Raw genomic sequence first — 17,713 nt, 5'->3', positions numbered from 1 at the left:
TTTGGCACAATATGAATATGAATTTCGGTATGACTCAAACCTCTCTATCGCTTGGCTCGACCACCGCCGATTTTCAAGAAGAAGGGAAAAACTCTTTCCAATGACGTAAACATCCGCCACCTGTAATATTTTTATTTTTATTGATTTATCTTTTTTGAAACCGCATGAAACCTACGTCCACAAAGCAGCTCAAAACGCCGGCGCCACGCAGAAAAGTGGAATGCGCTCTACCGCGCGTGGAGCGAGTACGGCTTTATATGCGTGAAAAATTCAAACGGAACTCTCTTTAGGTGGTTTGACAGTTGGGGGTTTTGGTTGACCGTTTCTCTACCTCGTAAAACTTTACGACTCAGCGCTGTGCAGACCCCGTATGCGTAGGAGGAGGGGCTCGTGTATCGTTCTCAACAGCAACATCTTTATTAGTAATGATGTTGTTTCATGATGATGGGGAGTTTCATCGCCAGGGGCGATACTCTCCGCTTTGGCTCTGCGCTAATCAACATGTTTCTGGCTCAGGATGGGGCTATGATCAGCGCTCCAGTCTTGCAGTCCACACAGCCTACATGCATGCGACTGCGCTTCACAGCCTTTCAGTCCTACACGGGATTTCCACAACATCGTTAAATACCCTTCGATGCATGTTTGCTCGTAGCCTTCGTCACTGCCTTGGAGTTCCAAGTATGACTGATACACGGCAGATTCTCTCTGAAGCTGGAGAACTCGCGAACGTGAACGCGAAACAGCTCGGCACTTGATGCACTTGACAACAGTAATGAACACTCGAAGATGAAAGTGCTGGAACGAAGATGCGTTAATCTATGTGAAAAGTGATTTGTACGTGTCTGAATTTAAGGACACAAGTCTCAAGCTAATTCCTGTCTCAAGAAGAGACTACAATGATATTCCTTCAATCTATACCGACTAGCTCCACTTTTAGTGTCCCCTGTAAAATAATGGAGCGCATCATATACTAGCACGTTGTTAACCATCATCTCGACTCTATCGACTTATTTTTTTAGATTCCAGCATGGCTTTGGAAAAGGGTGCTCAGGCGAAACCAGCGTAGTGGATTCCGTTCACGACATTTAAACTGTATTGATTCCAGGGTCCACATAGATGCTTTTTTTTATTTTACAAAGGGTTTTGACACTGCTCTTCATGCTTTCTTGTTGGCCCAACTATCATTTAAATTTGATCCTGCTACCATTAGCCGGATATGCCGTTTCTTAAAGGTCAGCTCCGGGGAAAATTCATTGCAACAGATCACAACAAATGCGAGCAGGCACAAAGCTTGGTGGCTACTGAATCTACCTCCAAAATAGTGTGACCAAAAACCCTGTATTTACGGAGAAATCGATTTCTTGGTTTGCCGTCCGATCATCCGCTCAAACCAGTGACGTCACGATCATCTTTCGCTTTGCCTCTTCTTTGCCTGTTTACGTGCTCGCGGTTTCGCAATCGCCAGCAATCATCAGGCTGAAAGCGAAATCGAGAATCGACCGTACACAAGCACCACGAACACCGTTCTTGTCGTCTAAATTTGATCACCGTCGTTTTCCTTCGGCTGGTCAGTACACAAAACTTCGTCTAAGGTGTCATCTCGTGAGAGATGCGGTGTATGAGAATTGTGGGAATGCCGTGCTCCTCGCCGTACGTAACTTAATTAAGCAAGATGTACATGTACAACTTCCGACCTACATCCAGCTGAAGTTGGCAGGGAGTTGGCAGAGCCAGACAGATGACGCTGCCAATGTCAACTCGCAACCGACATCCCACAGATGTTGATAATGTCGGCTTGATGATCACAGAAACCATCGACACGAGGCCGACAATGCCAACTTGCAATCAACATCCCACTGAAGTTGGCAATGTCGGATCGATGTTGACCGAAGCCAGTGACATGACGTTGCAATGGCTTTCGATCGACCTACTTGGTGTCCCGCGCCAAAAGCAGTGGGAAACACATCCGTTACGTTGATCTGGAGTTAATATTCTAAGCAATTTCCTGACTTGAGCCTTTTTTGTATGTGTGCCAATTAAACTGAGACACGTCACCTCCACCACTTTGATTCCGAGACGAGCAGGGCTGTTGAATTTGCGGAAGCTCCTAAGGCATGAAATATGTGGAGCGCTATGGCGGGCTAGCCCGCCATAGGAGCGCCGAGGAGGAAGACGGGGAGCGCGAGGAGTTTAGGCTTCCTTTTTAGAGCTCGGAAATACAGAGGATGGTTTGACTGACTGACTGTCTGAGTTTGTTTCCCTTGTTGCATTGAAGACACTTTGCAATTGGCGCAGCCGACAGGATCAGTATGTGGGTGGAACTCGAAATAACACCACAGGAGCCAGAGGGCCTGCAGTTCACACGGTGCCGACTACAAGACGACGAAACGGTGGATCTACCGACGTCCGTAAGCACAACAGAATTCGTTAACTTCATATCGAACAAGTGTAACACCAGTGTTGAGAACCTCCGGAAGAAGACTTCCATAAAGGTCAATATGTCTATATCTGACTACAACATGTACATCAATTACCCCTCGAAATGGTGCACAAGCAGCGCTACGGCCACATCAGAGATTGGGAATGCCTTACTTCAATTCTTAGATGTCCAGCGAAAAGTTTTTAGTGAGATCGTAGGAGCAGCTAGTACCAGTAAACCACGGTTCGAACTAGTCAAGCCGGATCCGTACGGGACGACATCTAGCCCTGAAGCATGGATAACGTTCTACAAATACGCATGTGAAAAGAACCACTGGGTGAATGATGACGACAATATAAAGAACACGCGTTTTTTTCTCACCGGAATTGCAAAAAAGTGGCATGAGCTACGGATCACTCAATCTCAACAAGCCTGGCAAACCTGGAGGGCGAACTTTCTTCGATCATTTCGTGAAAACCCAGTTGAAAGCTGGGACAAAGCTATCTTTTTCAAGTACAAGGGAGGTCCACTCATTCAGTACTTTTATGAAAAGAGAAGGCTGTTGCACGTTGCTGAACCCATGATGCCAGAGTCGTCTGTCATTTCGCTGATCGTGCATGGCATTCCGAAAGAGCTTAAAAACAAGTGCAAGTCCAGGGGCCAACAGCTGTTCAAAATCTCCTTGACGGATTTCAGAACGTGCCAGTTGACCAGCGCAAGTGGGTGTCGACATCAGCCAACTTCGACGGAATAAAGACACGTAAGATGGAAGAACGGACGTCACAACGAGGACCTGGTGTCACTGCAATGCAGCTTTCCCTTCCGAAACGTAACACAGTGAACGTTGTAATCGGCCACTCTCCTACCTGTGATGAGCAGTCAATAGCAGACGGCAACACTTTAAACTAATAAACGAGGGTCAACAGTCGCACCCTACGACTCCAAGCGAGACTGTTTATTTACTCCGTTCAAACATTCTCTTCATTTCTTTGCTAGTAGATGGAAGAGAACTGAATGCGTTGGTTGATAGTGGTGCATCTATTACAGCTATTAATCAAGCTGTGGTTGATAGCTCACGTATTGCAAGAGGAAAAGCAGTTCAAGTGCAAGGATATGACGGACGGAAAACGTCTTACGACACTTGGATTGAAACTGTTATACAGTACCAAATCAACAGGTTAGAGTACAAGCTCTGGTGATACCAAACATTCAGTACCACATGCTCCTCGCCCGTCCTGATACGATAAGGTTGCGTTTGAATATATACTGGAACGATAATGTTTCGACAGATACGACACTCAATAACGTGGAGCCAGCGGCATCACGATTGGTTACGAAGCCTGTTACGCTACGAAACGAAGTTAACCATCGAAAATGAAACGAGTACGAAACAATGTCAGAAATAAAACGTTGTTTGCTCGCATATAACTAGTCTAACGTTGTTTCTGTAGTTACGATTGCCAACACACGAATAAAAATACAAAATTATGTTGGCTGAACATCGGTCATAAATCGGTAGCCTGTCAAAATGACATCGGCAGCATGTCGGCAGCATGGCGAAGTGACATCGGGCCAATATCCTGACTCGACATTGGCCCAACTCTGGGCGATATTGCGAAGTATATGTTGGGTTGATGTCCATGGTGTCGGCAGGAGCACATCGGGCCGTTGTCGGCTCGACATCGGGGTGCTGCTTGTGACGGCCGACTTGGACTCCAAAAGTCGCTGAAAAGGAATGCGGCACCTGCCTGGTTCGACGACGACAAAGAGGATAGCACCAAAGGACCGGAGTTATAGGTAAGTGTATACGTAGGAATATGGTGAACTTTAGTAGGAACTCGCACTATGGCTTGCACACAGTATGAACCCTATAGTCCGCGGTTGTATGTAAAACTACGCAGTTTCTCAGAGAAGTTGGGTGCGAAATTATATGAGTTTGAAGAAACCTGAGCTTGGGCACAGAGAAGACGAAGCAGCCACAGCAGCTGAAATCAGCAACATCTTGAGGGTTCCCGTTTTGAGATGCTCTATGTCTGTCTTCACTTCTGTTTGATCACGCTCAGCCTTTTCCCAACCTTGGAACTGTCCCATATCCCACTTGCATGGCAGCATTATTGTTCCTCTCTTAAAGCCGGAGTGTGTCCGTGAGAGCTGTGTGTCCTAGTTGTAATGTAAGGTTATCACGTGCCACAGATTCCATTGTGTTCTAGTCCTATGAAGTTGAATCCAGCAACCAGCAGTCCTTCAAAGGGTTCTCGAGTACCTTGACCAGCAAGGGATGACAGTCAGCTTGCTCATCACAGATATGCACAATTAGGCAAAGTCATCCATGAAAACCATTCATTCATCTGTGAATCCTTGCTTCGACGTGCTGTACGTTGCAAGAGGTAATAAGGCACATTCCCTTTCTAGTCTACACCGCCATAGCACACATGTGCAGTCCAGCTGATGTATGTTGTTTGCCAACATATTTCCTCTTAGAAGGGGTACATTTGGGGGCGAGCTTTGCTGTTAACATTATTGATCACAATTGTAGCTTAAATATGTAGATGCTTTTTGCACGTTTTTTAGCTCTGTTAGCCATAACCGGTATAATTATAATCTCTGCTTCTCCGTGCTCAGGCCGCAGGGAAAATATACATGCAGCTGCACTGGTGAAGCAATGTCCAGCGCAACAAAAATGGTGCCACAGCATTGTAGACCAACTCTACTGGTCTGCATGAACATGCATGATAATGGGAAGTTGGTCCTGGTAAAATGGCTAACGATATTATCATGGATATTTGGACCATGGTGTTGCTTTACATATTCATGAGAATCAAGTTCGTTATCCAAGATGTGGCCGTCGAGACATTGGAGAGCAGCTTTGGCTTCATGAAGGTGATTTACAATATTTTACACGGCAGGGATTACTAAGCAATTGTCCTGCATTCCTCACTTACAGAGACTGAAACATTCGAACAGCAGAGGGAGGGGGGACAGTGAATACAGCTCCCCTTCTGAAGGACATCGTGTCATTGTGTGCACTACAAGTTTCCTTGCCTCAATACTGTTCCTCAGTCATGTATCTAACATATCAGAGCGCCACCTCTATACCCTATCTGTGTGCCACATATTGTATCTACACTGGTTGTGACGCACGCGGGAAAACTACTGAAACATGAAATTGCATTATTCCTTTACAGCACAGGCCGGTTGTGTCTGCTTTAGGCTATCTGGTGGCTGTTCATGATACCCTGGCCAGAAGCAAGAGACTACACAAGCTCCCACAAGAGATACAGTAAAATGAGTCACTAGAACACTGAGAACTCTGCAAAGCAAGTGGACAACAGATGGGCTTCAGTGAACGTATACAAGCAGTCTCATACCTAAGATTTTTCGTTTTCGCGACCTCAATCATCATTAATCGGTGGCTTCTGTAGAAGCGTAGGAGTGGGGAAACAAACACAAGTCTTCTGTGCACACGGTAAACGATAGTCCAGGCTCTTTAGCCATTTGAACTGTATGAAGTGTCAGGGAAGGATTAAAGGGGATGGGACGCTTTCATAGATGTGGTTTGTTACATCATGGGCACATGTTTTCCACACCATAGTAGTGTTTTTTTTTGTTACATGTAATACTTCGCGAGATAAAAACCGTCGAACAGATGCCCTACTAAAGCACAGATGCAACAGACCTCATAGCTACAACCAATTACATTGGTAGCTGTCAGGGCTGCGACATTCGGTATTCACGGTGCACATTTTATACACTTCTATTCCCATCTTGGTTGTAAAACATATGTAGGAAAGGATGACTCCAATGCAGGACGAGTGTTTAATCCAACACGAACGAGCAACTGTACACGAGCTCGAGCTCTGACGATTAACGAAGCTGTACGCTGGTGGGGTCAGGTGGTCCTCATCCTCTTCGCAATTTCTTATATTCCCGCGGCGGAGATATGGCGAGCATCTGGCTAGATCTCCAGTTTGTGCAGAAGCTGTACTGGTCGCCGTAGGACAGATCCACTAGGGAGCATGACTTTACATGCACGGATGACGCCGTCACGTCCTGGCCGAATCTCTGTGACGCGTGCAAGAGGCCACATGCTGAGAGGTTTAGAAGAAAGGAGTACCAGTTCGCCCACCTGAAATGGCACGGTGGAACTGTACTGGAAGCGATGGGCAGACGGTAGCTCGGACATTTATTCGCGAGTCCATCTGTGCCAAAATTCGTCGAGCAAGGTTTGTCGAAGCTGCACCCTTTCAAGGAGCGATGAGCGCGTATCATTAGCCACGCTGCCTGTGTCTGAACAGTCCGGTAGAACAGTTAATCGTTTTCCCACAAGAAAGTGAGAGGGACACAGAGGAGAAAAATCCCTGGGGTCGTCGGATATGTACATTAGAGGCCTAGAGTTGATTATGGCTTCGATTTCGGTGAGGACGGTGGTAATCTGTTCGAAGGATAGGCACGTTCGACCGAGGGACTTGCGCAAGGCGTCCTTCACCGAGCTCACGAGGCGCTGGGCCTCACGAGGGGGTGAAGCTCTGCCATGTCTTGTGACGCCCGTTTCAATGTGCGGAAGTTGTCCGAGTACACTTTGCACGGAATTGACCTTCGTGCAACGAAGAGTCTAAATGCCTGGAGGAAGTCGGCAGCGCCCATGCATGAAGCCAGTTCCAAATGTATGGCGCGTGTAGTAGCACAGGTGAACAAGGTATGTACGATTTCAGACTCGAACTTGGCTGATCCGTGCAGTAATAGATGGGACCGGCAAAATCAATACCGGTAACGTAGAAAGGCGCAGTTTGGGAGGAACGATCGGACGGAAGAGGAGCCGTTCGTTGGTGCAAATTGGAGCTACCAAATCGTCGACACGTGACACACGTATAGATGACTCTCTTCACTGTTTGACGTCCCCTTAGTACCCACAACCGTTCTCGTAGTTGAGCAAGAGTGCCCTGCACCCCAGCATGGTGCTGTTGAATGTGGATATGTGTCACCAGGACCCTAGTAAAATAGTGCCTGCCAGGTAGAATTATGGGATATATCGAAGATTTGTCCATGGTCGCTGAAGACCAGTCGGGTTTTGAGTCGAAGAAGACCGTCAGAATCTGAGAAAATCTCGAAAGTCTTGAGAGAGTCGTGTTTTTCAGGATGCAGACCGAAAGTCCTGCAACGCTTCTAGTTGCACGGCATTATACCAATAGTGTTCCGCTATTTGTTGTTCGTCAAGTGATAGGGAGAGAGGTCGCCGGTCTGGGGCGCTAGGCGACCTTTGGCAACGTGGAACAAAACGGAAAATCCACGCCGTTACGGTTATGACACGCATGTAGCTACTGTAGTCAAGGAGAGTTAGTAAAGGCTGAGAGGATACGTGAGTGTGCAGGACCGAGATCTCTTCAGGACATGAGCAAAGAGGCTCTTGACTCATGAGCCGAATGAGGAAGGCTCCGGAGGCCAGAGGGCAGGAGGTTGATGAAGCCATTGAGGTCCAGAGAGCCACGCATGGTTTCGCAGAAGCTGGGTGGCTGTAATTCCTCGCGATAGCAAATCAGCAGGGTTCTGATGCCCGGGACAATGCCGACATAGGTCTGGAGGTACGTAACGCTTGACCTCTATGACGCGATTGCTGACAAATGGTGGGAGATTTGTTGGCGTTGTCCGAACCCACGGTAGAGCAATCATGGAATCGGTCCAGACGTGACATTGAGAGCGGGGTATGTTAAAAACTTCGGGATTTCTGAACACCAACTTTGCCATGCGGTTGAGTGTTTCGGTCCAAGATGTGTATCCCATGAGGCCTTTTCCTACCATAGGCGCTGGAAAAGAATCTTGGCAGGTATAGTGGATGGTACCAAGAATCCAAATGGGTCAAATATGCGAGAGACGGCGCGCAAGACTTGTCGCTTTGTGCACGGGCTAGACTTCAGGAACTCGGATACGGAAGACAGAGCACAGCATAGGTCATCGGTCGTGGTGTGCCAAGTAACTCCTAAGACGTTAACAGAAAGTGTCGTAGCACGGCTTAAACCTTGCTCTTCGAACTGTTTCTGAAGTGCAGGTTCGTTGGTGAGCCACTTGCGAACTGGTAGACTTGCCTTATCGAAAATTTGAATAGTTTCTTTGAACAACTGCTGAGTTTGAGGGTAGTCATCTGCTCCAGTAACATCGACATAGAAGTTATCTCTCAGCTTGCTGGTTGTCCAAGGGTATTCCAAGGCTAGAGACTGTAGGTGATGTTGAATTGTGGCGGCCAGAAGGAAACTGCTGCATGTGGCGCCGAACGGCACTCTTGTCATGCGCCATACTTCAAGAGGAGGGAGATCTCCGTCTACTGTAGGTGCCACCTTATACCAGAAGAAGCGAAGGTAATCCCGGTCTTGATTGTCGAGGAAGATCTGGAGGAAAGCCTTCTCTATGTCCGCAACGATGGCGACCCTTTTAGAGCGGAAGCTGGGCAGAAGCCGCAACATGCCCGGATTGAGGTTGGGTCCTGAGGCGAGGAGATCGTTTAAGGATTGGGATCCTGGTCCCTTTGAGCTAATGTCAAAGACAATCCTCACTTTTGTAGTCTCCCGATCTTCGCGTATTACGGCGTGGTGGGGCATGTAATACGCTTGAGAGACGAGGGACGAAGGGTTTACCCGTTCTGCATGGTCTAGGTTAATATATTGTCGAATAGTTCTGTCATATGCCTCGAGAAGGGCTTTGCTTTGACGGAGTTTCCTTGTTAGGACGTTAAGTCGTTTCAGCGCCAGCGACTGGATATCAGCCAGAGTCTTGTTGCTCCCCTTCCATGGAAGACGAACAGTGTATCGTTGTTCGGACAACCGGATTGTCGTCGCGAATTGCTGAAGCTGCAAATGCCGTAGTTGCTCTGTCTTTCAAAAAACGATCATAGAAGGCTAACATTCCGAGGAATGACTGTAAGGTCTCTTTCGACGTTGGCTCAGGAGCTTTCAGTAGTGCCCGTATTTTTGCATCTGTCGGCCGCACGCCCGAACCTGTGATGTTATGTCCTAAGAATTCCACTTCGGTACGTGCAAATTTGCACTTTGTTTTCTTAAGTCTCAGTCCGGACTGTTCCAGTCTTGCCAGTACTGTTTCCAGACGTCGATTGTGCTGTTGTTGGTCTGCTCCACTGATAATGATGTCGTCTAGGTAGACTGCGATGCCGTCAATGCCAGCTAGAAGCTTCTCGACAAACCTCTGAAATATAGCAGGAGCTGCTGCTATTCCAAATGGTAACCGCTTGACTTTGTACAGGCCTTTCACGGTATTGATGGTCAACTGCTGTGCGGTTGTCTCTGTCACTCTCAACTGTTGATAGGCCTGTGTCATGTCCAACGTGGAAAAGAGCGTGCCTCCTTGCAGTTTGCTCATCACCTCGTCTGGCGTAGGCAGTGGATAATCCGCCTTCATCGCTGCTGCATTAATTGTGCTCCGATAGTCCCCACATAGTCGTATGGTGTTGTCCTTCTTCCGAACGCACACCACCGGAGTTGCCCACTCGGAATGCTGCACCGGCTCGATGATCCCCTGCTGTTCTAGGCATTGTAGTTCTGCGCATACGGCTTCCCGTAGGGCAAATGGCACAGGCCTTGCCCTGCAGAATTTCGGCGTTGCTCTATCCTGAAGCTGGATGTCTACCCGATCGCCTCTGTGGCCTTGGATGTCCTTTCCAAATACCTCTTTGTGTTCCTCGAGTATTCGTTCTAGGCAGTCGCGGTTGACATAGTTGATTCCGCTTACTTCGATAAACCAATTTCTGCCAAGCAGACTTGCTCCTGATCCCCTTATTACTAATAGCGGCAACATGCACTTCTTCCTCCTGGACTGGACCACGACAGTTGTGGATCCCAAGATGTCGAGCCCTTCACCCGACCATGTTTTGAGCTGTACTGTTCCCGGAGCTAGTGGGGGCGGCTTCTCTGGCCACGTGTTTTTGTACATTTCCTCGGCAATGAGTGAGCAAGCCGCGCCAGAGTCCACTTCGAACTGTACTGGCTTGTCGTTAACGAGTAACGTTGTTAAGAACTTGGAGTTCGATACCTTCTGCGCGACATGGTACAGATCATCCAGTGATGTTGCTCCATCCTCGTCTTCTGTCAACAGGTTGGTGTCGCTTTTGCCAGCTGCTTTTTTCTTACGACACGCGGCTTCAATATGGCCCACCTTCTTGCAGAATCTACATCGGGCATTCTTGTACTTGCAGTCTCTTGCAAAGTGTGCCCCTTCACAACGGTAGCAACTAACTTTGCGTTGGTTTTTCCTTGTCCTATTGCCGTCTTTCTGTTGGAGCTTTACCTTGTGTACTTCTTCCTGAGATGCTTTCACGCCATGTTGCTCAGCCGCTGCACTTTCTGCCCGCAACGCAAAATCCAGTGCTTTGCTGAACGTTAGGTCCCTTTCCGCAAATAGTCGTTGTTGCAGATTGCTATCCTTTATGCCACAGACAAATCTATCTCTGAGCATAATATCAAGCGGAAGCATCGTGGACGAAGTCGCCGGTGACGTAGCGGTGCCAGCACCTGTTGATGACGCCGCTGTTTCCACCGCTGTTCCTGTCGGAGTGGACGCAGCACCGAAGTTACAGTCAGCTGCAAGTTTACGCAGTGCTGTTACGTAGGTATTAATGGATTCCCCAGCTTGTTGATCTCTCCTTTGGAATTTGCATCTGCTGAAAACCTCGGAGGGTTGCGGGTCGTAGTGCTTCCGGAGCAGTTCCACAATCTCCTGGTACGTGGCGTCATGCAAGCTCCGAGGAGCGAGCAAAGCTCGAATCGTCGCAAACGTCTGGGGTCCGCATCTTGTAAGCAGTTGGGCCCTTTTTTTAATAGGGTCTGTGATTCCTTGCGCTTCGAAGAAGAACGTCAAGCGTTCCGCCCATGTGGCCCAGTCGGTACCTTGAAACTGTTCTGAATATGCCTCAGTTGCTGCCATCCTGCTTCCGTCTCGTCGCCAGTGTTAGATCCGAGTTTCCGTGAGTTCCTGATGGCTTATAAGCATAAGCGAACACCGATGTCCATGGATTACCTTTTATTAGTAGTCCCCTGCGTACAGACAGTACCGGCTTGGCCAGCGCACTATTCTCTTTGTCGCGCGCCCATCGTCGTCGTCTTCGGACCGCGCTTACATAACCCATGTGATAACAAAGAACTTGACACATAAACAACCCAATACATAACAAGGATCCTCTTGGGGGGGGGGGGGGAGGTCTGGCGTGGCAAGATATATCCTCAATCCCATGATATTCAACATCCCAAAACCGTCGCAACTCCTGACTTATGGTAACGTCTGTCGCCTGTACATATAATGCATGAGCCACTTGGGCATGAGGTTCGTGGTTCGACGGAGTAGGGCCCTGTTGGACCCAGCCGAAGATAGTTTCCACGGCGACTAGACCTTTGCAAAGCTTGCGAACCTTTCCTGTTACGACGCTCCAGTAGTAGACGCATCCTATAAGGAGTGAAATTCCTGGTATTTCGAGGCGGTGAACAGTGTCGTCTGCCAATGTCATGTTGGATTGGGAGAGTTCCTTGATGAGATTTCCATCGGGAACTGGGAGACTTCCCATGCACAAATCCTCAATCTCGAGTGCTCCGAGCTCTAAAGACTGCGCGCTTAAAGGCGATGTCAAGGCAACCTTGACACGACGTCATAAGTTTTCGTTGTTGGCGCGACGTCCCAAAGCAAATATAATGAGCTCTTCGTAGCCCGAAATAGAACAGTGGAGTTTGGCAGAGACATCCTTTTGGATGAAGGTGCGTTGGTTGCCCCCATCAAGAAGTATGCGTATGAGTCTTCTTCAGGATGATGGCCTGGCAGATGCCGTTGCTCGTGCGGTCTCCAGTAAAATGACTGAGCTAGGATTGACGGTAGAAACATTGATGGAAGCGCGGTCAGTGAGGGCTGCCATATCCTGAGAAGACACTGTCAGCTGGTCAGTAAGTGGTATGGCAGAACGTGGAGATATCAGATTCTGTTCTACGGAAGACACGTTTGCGGCCTGCGGAGTCCTGCAGCATAAAGCGGTTAAGTGTTTACCAGAGCAGTTGCTAGAGGACAGATTTCTAGCGGTTCGGCAATCCTTTGCAAGGTGCTTGTATTTGCCGCATTTGAAGCAACAGCCGGCTTGTTTCAATTTAGTAATCTTTTGGTCAGGGGTTAGGAATATAGTGCAGGTGGAAATGGAATGCTGTTGTGAACCGCACAGTATACATCTTTGTATTCCTTTGTTCTGATGTGTGCGTTCTGTGGTTGCTGTAAGAGCGGCGGCTGAGGCGTTTCTGTGAGAATGTACAGGAGGCAGAGCTAGCGCTGAACTACCAGAATCCTTGCGTCGAACTACCATCCTTTCTCTTTTTCAATTTCTCGTCGAAGAATGGCAAGTAAGGATATGAGGGTGGCAGACTCAACTAGAGTAGAAATGTCGTGATGTAATTCCGAGGAAGATGCTGCTTGTGGGGTATCCTCGTTAGCCTGATGTGATTCCGAGGAAGATGTCGCTTGTGTGTTATCTTCATTGGCCCCTATTTGTCGGCGGTAATATTCAAGTTCCACATCCGGAGGAAGTTTGCGTAGCAAAGCCGTGACGAGTACAATGCTGTAGGACCTTTCCGGTACTCGAAGGCTTTTCAAGTTTCGCATCCGTACTGTAACTGTGTTGTATAACATGCGAAGTTTCGCCACGTCGTCGGAAGATCGCACCACTGGAAGATCAAGAAGATGACTCATGTGCTCTGATATCGGACGATCGGGATTTCCAAACTGCTGCTCTAGAATTTGGATGGCCGTAGGATAATTCTCCACAATGAGATCAAGACCTTTAATTGCGAGGTCTGCCTTCCCTTTGCCTCAAATACTGGAATCTTGCATTAACTGATAAGGTTGGATTCTGATGAACTCCAGAACTGAATTGGCCCCAGAAGGACTGCCAGGATGACAGTTCCCCAGTAAAGGGTTCAATTTGGAGCTTTGGTAATCGTGGCACGTTAGTGGACAATTGTAATGCCGTGTTGCTTTGGATTAGCGGTTGGCAAGCGTTGTTAGTCGTTGGAAGACTCGTGTTCGAAAGATGGCGGTTCGCCCTGAGGGTAGCATCGGCAATAAGCTCGAGATACTAGTCACATCCTTCCGCTTCGGTATCGATTTCGTCATCGTCCACAAGGGCTGCAATCTGGCTATCCATACCTGCGAGTATAGCTGCCTTGCCGGTGAGAAGAGGAAGCTTGAGCTCTAGATCTTGTGGAGAGGGGCTTGTCGAATTCAGGATGTCCTTGATCTCGTCGGTTAGTCTTTTGATCCTGGCGCGGACAGGGGTCCGTTGTCGTTTTAAGCGGTCCATGATTGGAGAATGCTTTCGTCCAGAAGAGAAGAGGTGTGTATGCCTCCCGGGTTTCGGCACCAAAATGTAGGAAAGGATAACTCCGATGCAGAACGAGTGTTTAATCCAACACGAACGAGCAACTGTACACGAGCCCGAGCTCTGACGATTAACGAAGCTGTACGTAGGTGGGGTCAGGTGATCCTCATCCTCTTCGCAATTTCTTCAATTGGTATTCATCATTGGTATTCATCGCAATTCAACATATATTGGTACAAAGAAGCTTCTTTTACGTTTATGTGGGATAATGGTGTTGCAGCCCCTCATTGATTAGTGAGGTATGACCTCATTTTGGCTATAAGACTGACCAAAGAACACCACGCGGCACCAAAGATTTGTCCATCTTGCGGTGTCTTTGTTCACCCGTGGTGGGCATTATGCAGGTCAGTCAAGCAGTTCGATGGTCTCTGTTTATGGCAATAAAATTATACGTTACGTGTAAAACTACAGTATCTGTGGAATATGTGGGCTGGTAGCAACTGAAAAGTGAACTAGTACCAGTTCAAGCTGGAATGGTAGGAATTGGAAGTGAAGTGGTGCAAGTTCGAAGTGGACCAGTTTACATGTTTGGGGGAAGTTGCGGTTTCGGTACCAGGACAGGTTAATATGAAGATTGCAAGACGAAGTATGAAAACAATCAGAAAGTAACTTTATTAGTAGAAAAAATCATATTTCAATTTTTGGTAAAGTTCGTTAGTATTAACGAACGTTATTATGGAATTGTTATATTTATATTTTGTGCGTTCCTGCTCCCGCGATGAATGATGCATGACGCATGTACGTGTACTGTGCAACGGTAGCTTGCTTAGCAGTACGCCTGAACAGCGATATTTGCTCGTTATGTTCTTCGCGTCATGTGTGACATAGGCGTTGGTTGTATAATCTATAGGACTTGTCTGTAAGTTACGACAGTGCGACAGTACAGTGAGCGCCAGCGGCCGGGTGTCATAGGATTGCAGCTCGACTACAACTGCGGAGACCGCTTTATCGTGAGTACTATGCTGAAGTGCTGTTTCTTTGTGCACCATTTAGAAATATTAGTTCTACTAGAATCTCTTCTCTTTGTTCCGCGTCACATTCGTGGCACCTGCAAGTACATACCGTTTTACGAGTAACATCCGGTTTATGCTAACGTCACCAGCAACTTTTTTTCCTTCCTTCCTTTTTTCTTTCATTGTCGTGTTTTAGACCCTTCACACACGGATGTTCTCGAACTAGCGTAGCGCGCCAGAGCAGCACTCATTGCCCCCGAAAGCCGCCGAATCTCTTAGTTGAAAGGCCCAGCTACAGCACAACGGAGACGTTGAGAGATGCGCGTGCTTTCTGGGGCCATGACTGCTCAAATTGAGTGGCTCTCCAGGCGCACACTACCATTAGATGTTGCATTTGAATGCATATTTACTTGTGCCTTTTCAACTTTCCAGAAGCCTGAAGCTGCTGGGGCTCAAAGGAAAATATCGATCCATCGTGTGCTATAAAAAATCTCAAATACTTTGTTGAACGTTTCAAGATGCCCACAAGGCAGTCAATTAGCAAGGGACCAATCAACCATGAAATATTATATATTCCATGTAACTCTGTATTTCCTCTACTGCTATAATTTAATTACGTTATAGTTACGCTACACGCACATTAGAGTATGCGTAATGTTTGACTACAAATAAAACGCAATTTTGCATTGCAGTTCTTTGGATCTGCCTTTGCTGGCAACAGCGATCCTGGAAAGGGGCACGGGTTACCTACCAGTCGGGCTGGTACAAGCTAAACTCTGTCCGAACAGTTACCATTCCAAGTGAATCCACTTCAACCGGTCCGAACTCAACAATGAGGCTTGCAACCAGTTCCAGTCGAGACTGGGACCGGTTAGAAACCAGTTGGGCAAACTGGTACTATTTGAGACTTGGGACCGGCCAGTTCCGGTGCAACCGGACCAGTTCAACTGGGACTGGGTGAACTGTGTTATCGAACAGGAACCAGTTTGATGAACTTGTGCCAGTTGGCCCAACTGGTTTCTGGCTGGTCCCAGTCCCAACTGGCACGAGTTGGCCCAACTGGTTTCTAATCGGTCCCAGTCTCAACAGGGGCAGAGCGAACTGTGTTATCGAACAGGGACCAGTTGTCCCACCTGGTACCAGTTGAGCTGGGACTGGTTGAACTGGTCCCTGTTCGATAACACAGTTCAACTGGTACCAGTTCAAAAAAATATCTTCGCCAGTTAGCCGCAGGCCGGCAACGCGACAGCATAATTGCACGGATCCTGGGAGCACAGGCGGTATCAACAACGTGTGTTGGCATTGGCAGACCATCCCACAAATAGAAAAAAAAACGAAAAAAAAACGATGCAATCAAGAAGTGTACGTCGATCGAGCAGACGCTCCCGGCCACCATCTCTTGCCTACATTCCCGTATGCTCCGTGGAGAGGGAGGGATGTCTTGAAGAACACTGATACCCATACGTCAGCGGTACAGACCGGACACCATTCTAGCAGCCAAATGAAGAACTGAAGGGCGATTTCCAAAAGTAAAGGAAATCTGAGTGATGAGCTTGCCGACATTGCACAGCGTATGGACCAGGTAGCCCCACTTCAGAAGTATGAAACACTCAAAGCAATCCTGAACCCAATTACATATTTGCTTTTGCTAGGACAACTAAGAAGGGTGGGTATAAGCTAGGCAGTTACAACCTGTTTCCACAAAAGACACTCAGATTAATTAGCAATTACCCGTCAGAGAGATAGCTTTTCCAGATTACTAGAACACGGCTACCTGATCTAAATAACAAGAAGAATTCATACACCTGTGATCAGTGTTTCCCACACCCTGCTACCAATCAAAAGTTCTAAAAACGTGTGACTCCCCAAACCTGTTCAAAATTCCTGGATTGTCTTCACTGGACACTGCCGCTGTCCCTCTTTTCAAGTTCACAAGCTGTTCTCTGATCCTGACTTCCAGTTCGTGAAGAACTGACTGAGGTAACTTCAGCATGTTTCCCCAACACGCATGGCCGCAGCTTTTATGAACAGTGATCAATAGTGAACTTACTGACAGTAATATGAAATGCTGTGTTTCGATAGGTTATTTCGATATATATAGACTGTAGAGAGATGCTCCCCTCTTCGTTCATTCCAAACCGCACTATCAGACGCAACCCCACTTGCCACCAAGTCACTGAGTAGTGCCTCAGAGTAAGGGCAGTCAAGGGAATCAGCCATGAGTAGCACCGTGAACGCACCAGTATTTTTTTGAAGTGAAGACGTGTTAGCTTGGGATTTACTTATTCCTCCTTTTGTTACGTAGTACTTCATTACTTTCCCAATCTCTGTACAGTACCTTCAGTAACTGCTGCCATGACGGGTAATTTCTTCAGTCTAGTAGAGAGATGCAAACTTCAGCAAATACTTCCACGACAAAGGCGTGTGTAAGCACCACTCCAGATATCTACCACCATACCCCAGATAGTTTAAATAGGAACTAGGACTTCCAACTGTGATTTTTTACTTTGGAGATATCTGCTATTCTGTTTAGCTGTTCTAGAGGTGTCAAAACTGCTCAGGAAATGGGTTCTTTGAATTTTTCTTAGTTATTCACTTATTTAATCAAGGAACGTGATCAAGGAAAGGCACATTCGCTAGCAAATATGTCAAACGTATATCCCTGCTTCTTTGACTTTATGAGTACTTAAAAATTGAAATACTACTAAATGTGTTAGCCTTGTACTGCTTTAGTCATTGAGGATGAGGAGATGTTGCCCAGTAAACCACAAACATCCCCGCGATGTCCGTGCAATATCGTGAAAAATATATTTGGATATCCCAGGGCTTATTTCAGAGAGCCCGTAGACGTCACATGTACGTCCGGGAAACTTAATTTGTCCCACGGTTCTCCCCATTCCAGTAACGTCGCACTGACGTCACCATAGGATATTT

General features: G+C 47.4%; 2 protein-coding genes across 2 annotated transcripts; both read right to left on the bottom strand.

Moving 5' to 3' along the window:
* Nucleotides 1–8,208: 8,208 nt before the first annotated feature.
* Nucleotides 8,209–9,009, bottom strand: LOC135392245 (uncharacterized). Its single transcript, XM_064622964.1, has one exon. It carries the CDS (start codon nucleotides 9,007–9,009, stop codon nucleotides 8,209–8,211), a length of 801 nt encoding a protein of 266 aa, XP_064479034.1.
* Nucleotides 9,010–9,169: 160 nt separating this feature from the next.
* On the bottom strand, nucleotides 9,170–11,344 carry LOC135392244 (uncharacterized protein K02A2.6-like). Its single transcript, XM_064622963.1, has one exon. The coding sequence runs from the start codon at nucleotides 11,342–11,344 to the stop codon at nucleotides 9,170–9,172; it is 2,175 nt and encodes a 724-aa protein (XP_064479033.1).
* Nucleotides 11,345–17,713: the final 6,369 nt, after the last annotated feature.

The sequence above is a fragment of the Ornithodoros turicata genome, chromosome 4 (genome assembly GCF_037126465.1).
Source record: "Ornithodoros turicata isolate Travis chromosome 4, ASM3712646v1, whole genome shotgun sequence".
NCBI lineage: Eukaryota > Metazoa > Arthropoda > Arachnida > Ixodida > Argasidae > Ornithodoros > Ornithodoros turicata.
The sequence above is the reverse complement of the archived record's forward strand: the minus strand, read 5'-3'. Positions and strand labels throughout refer to the sequence as shown.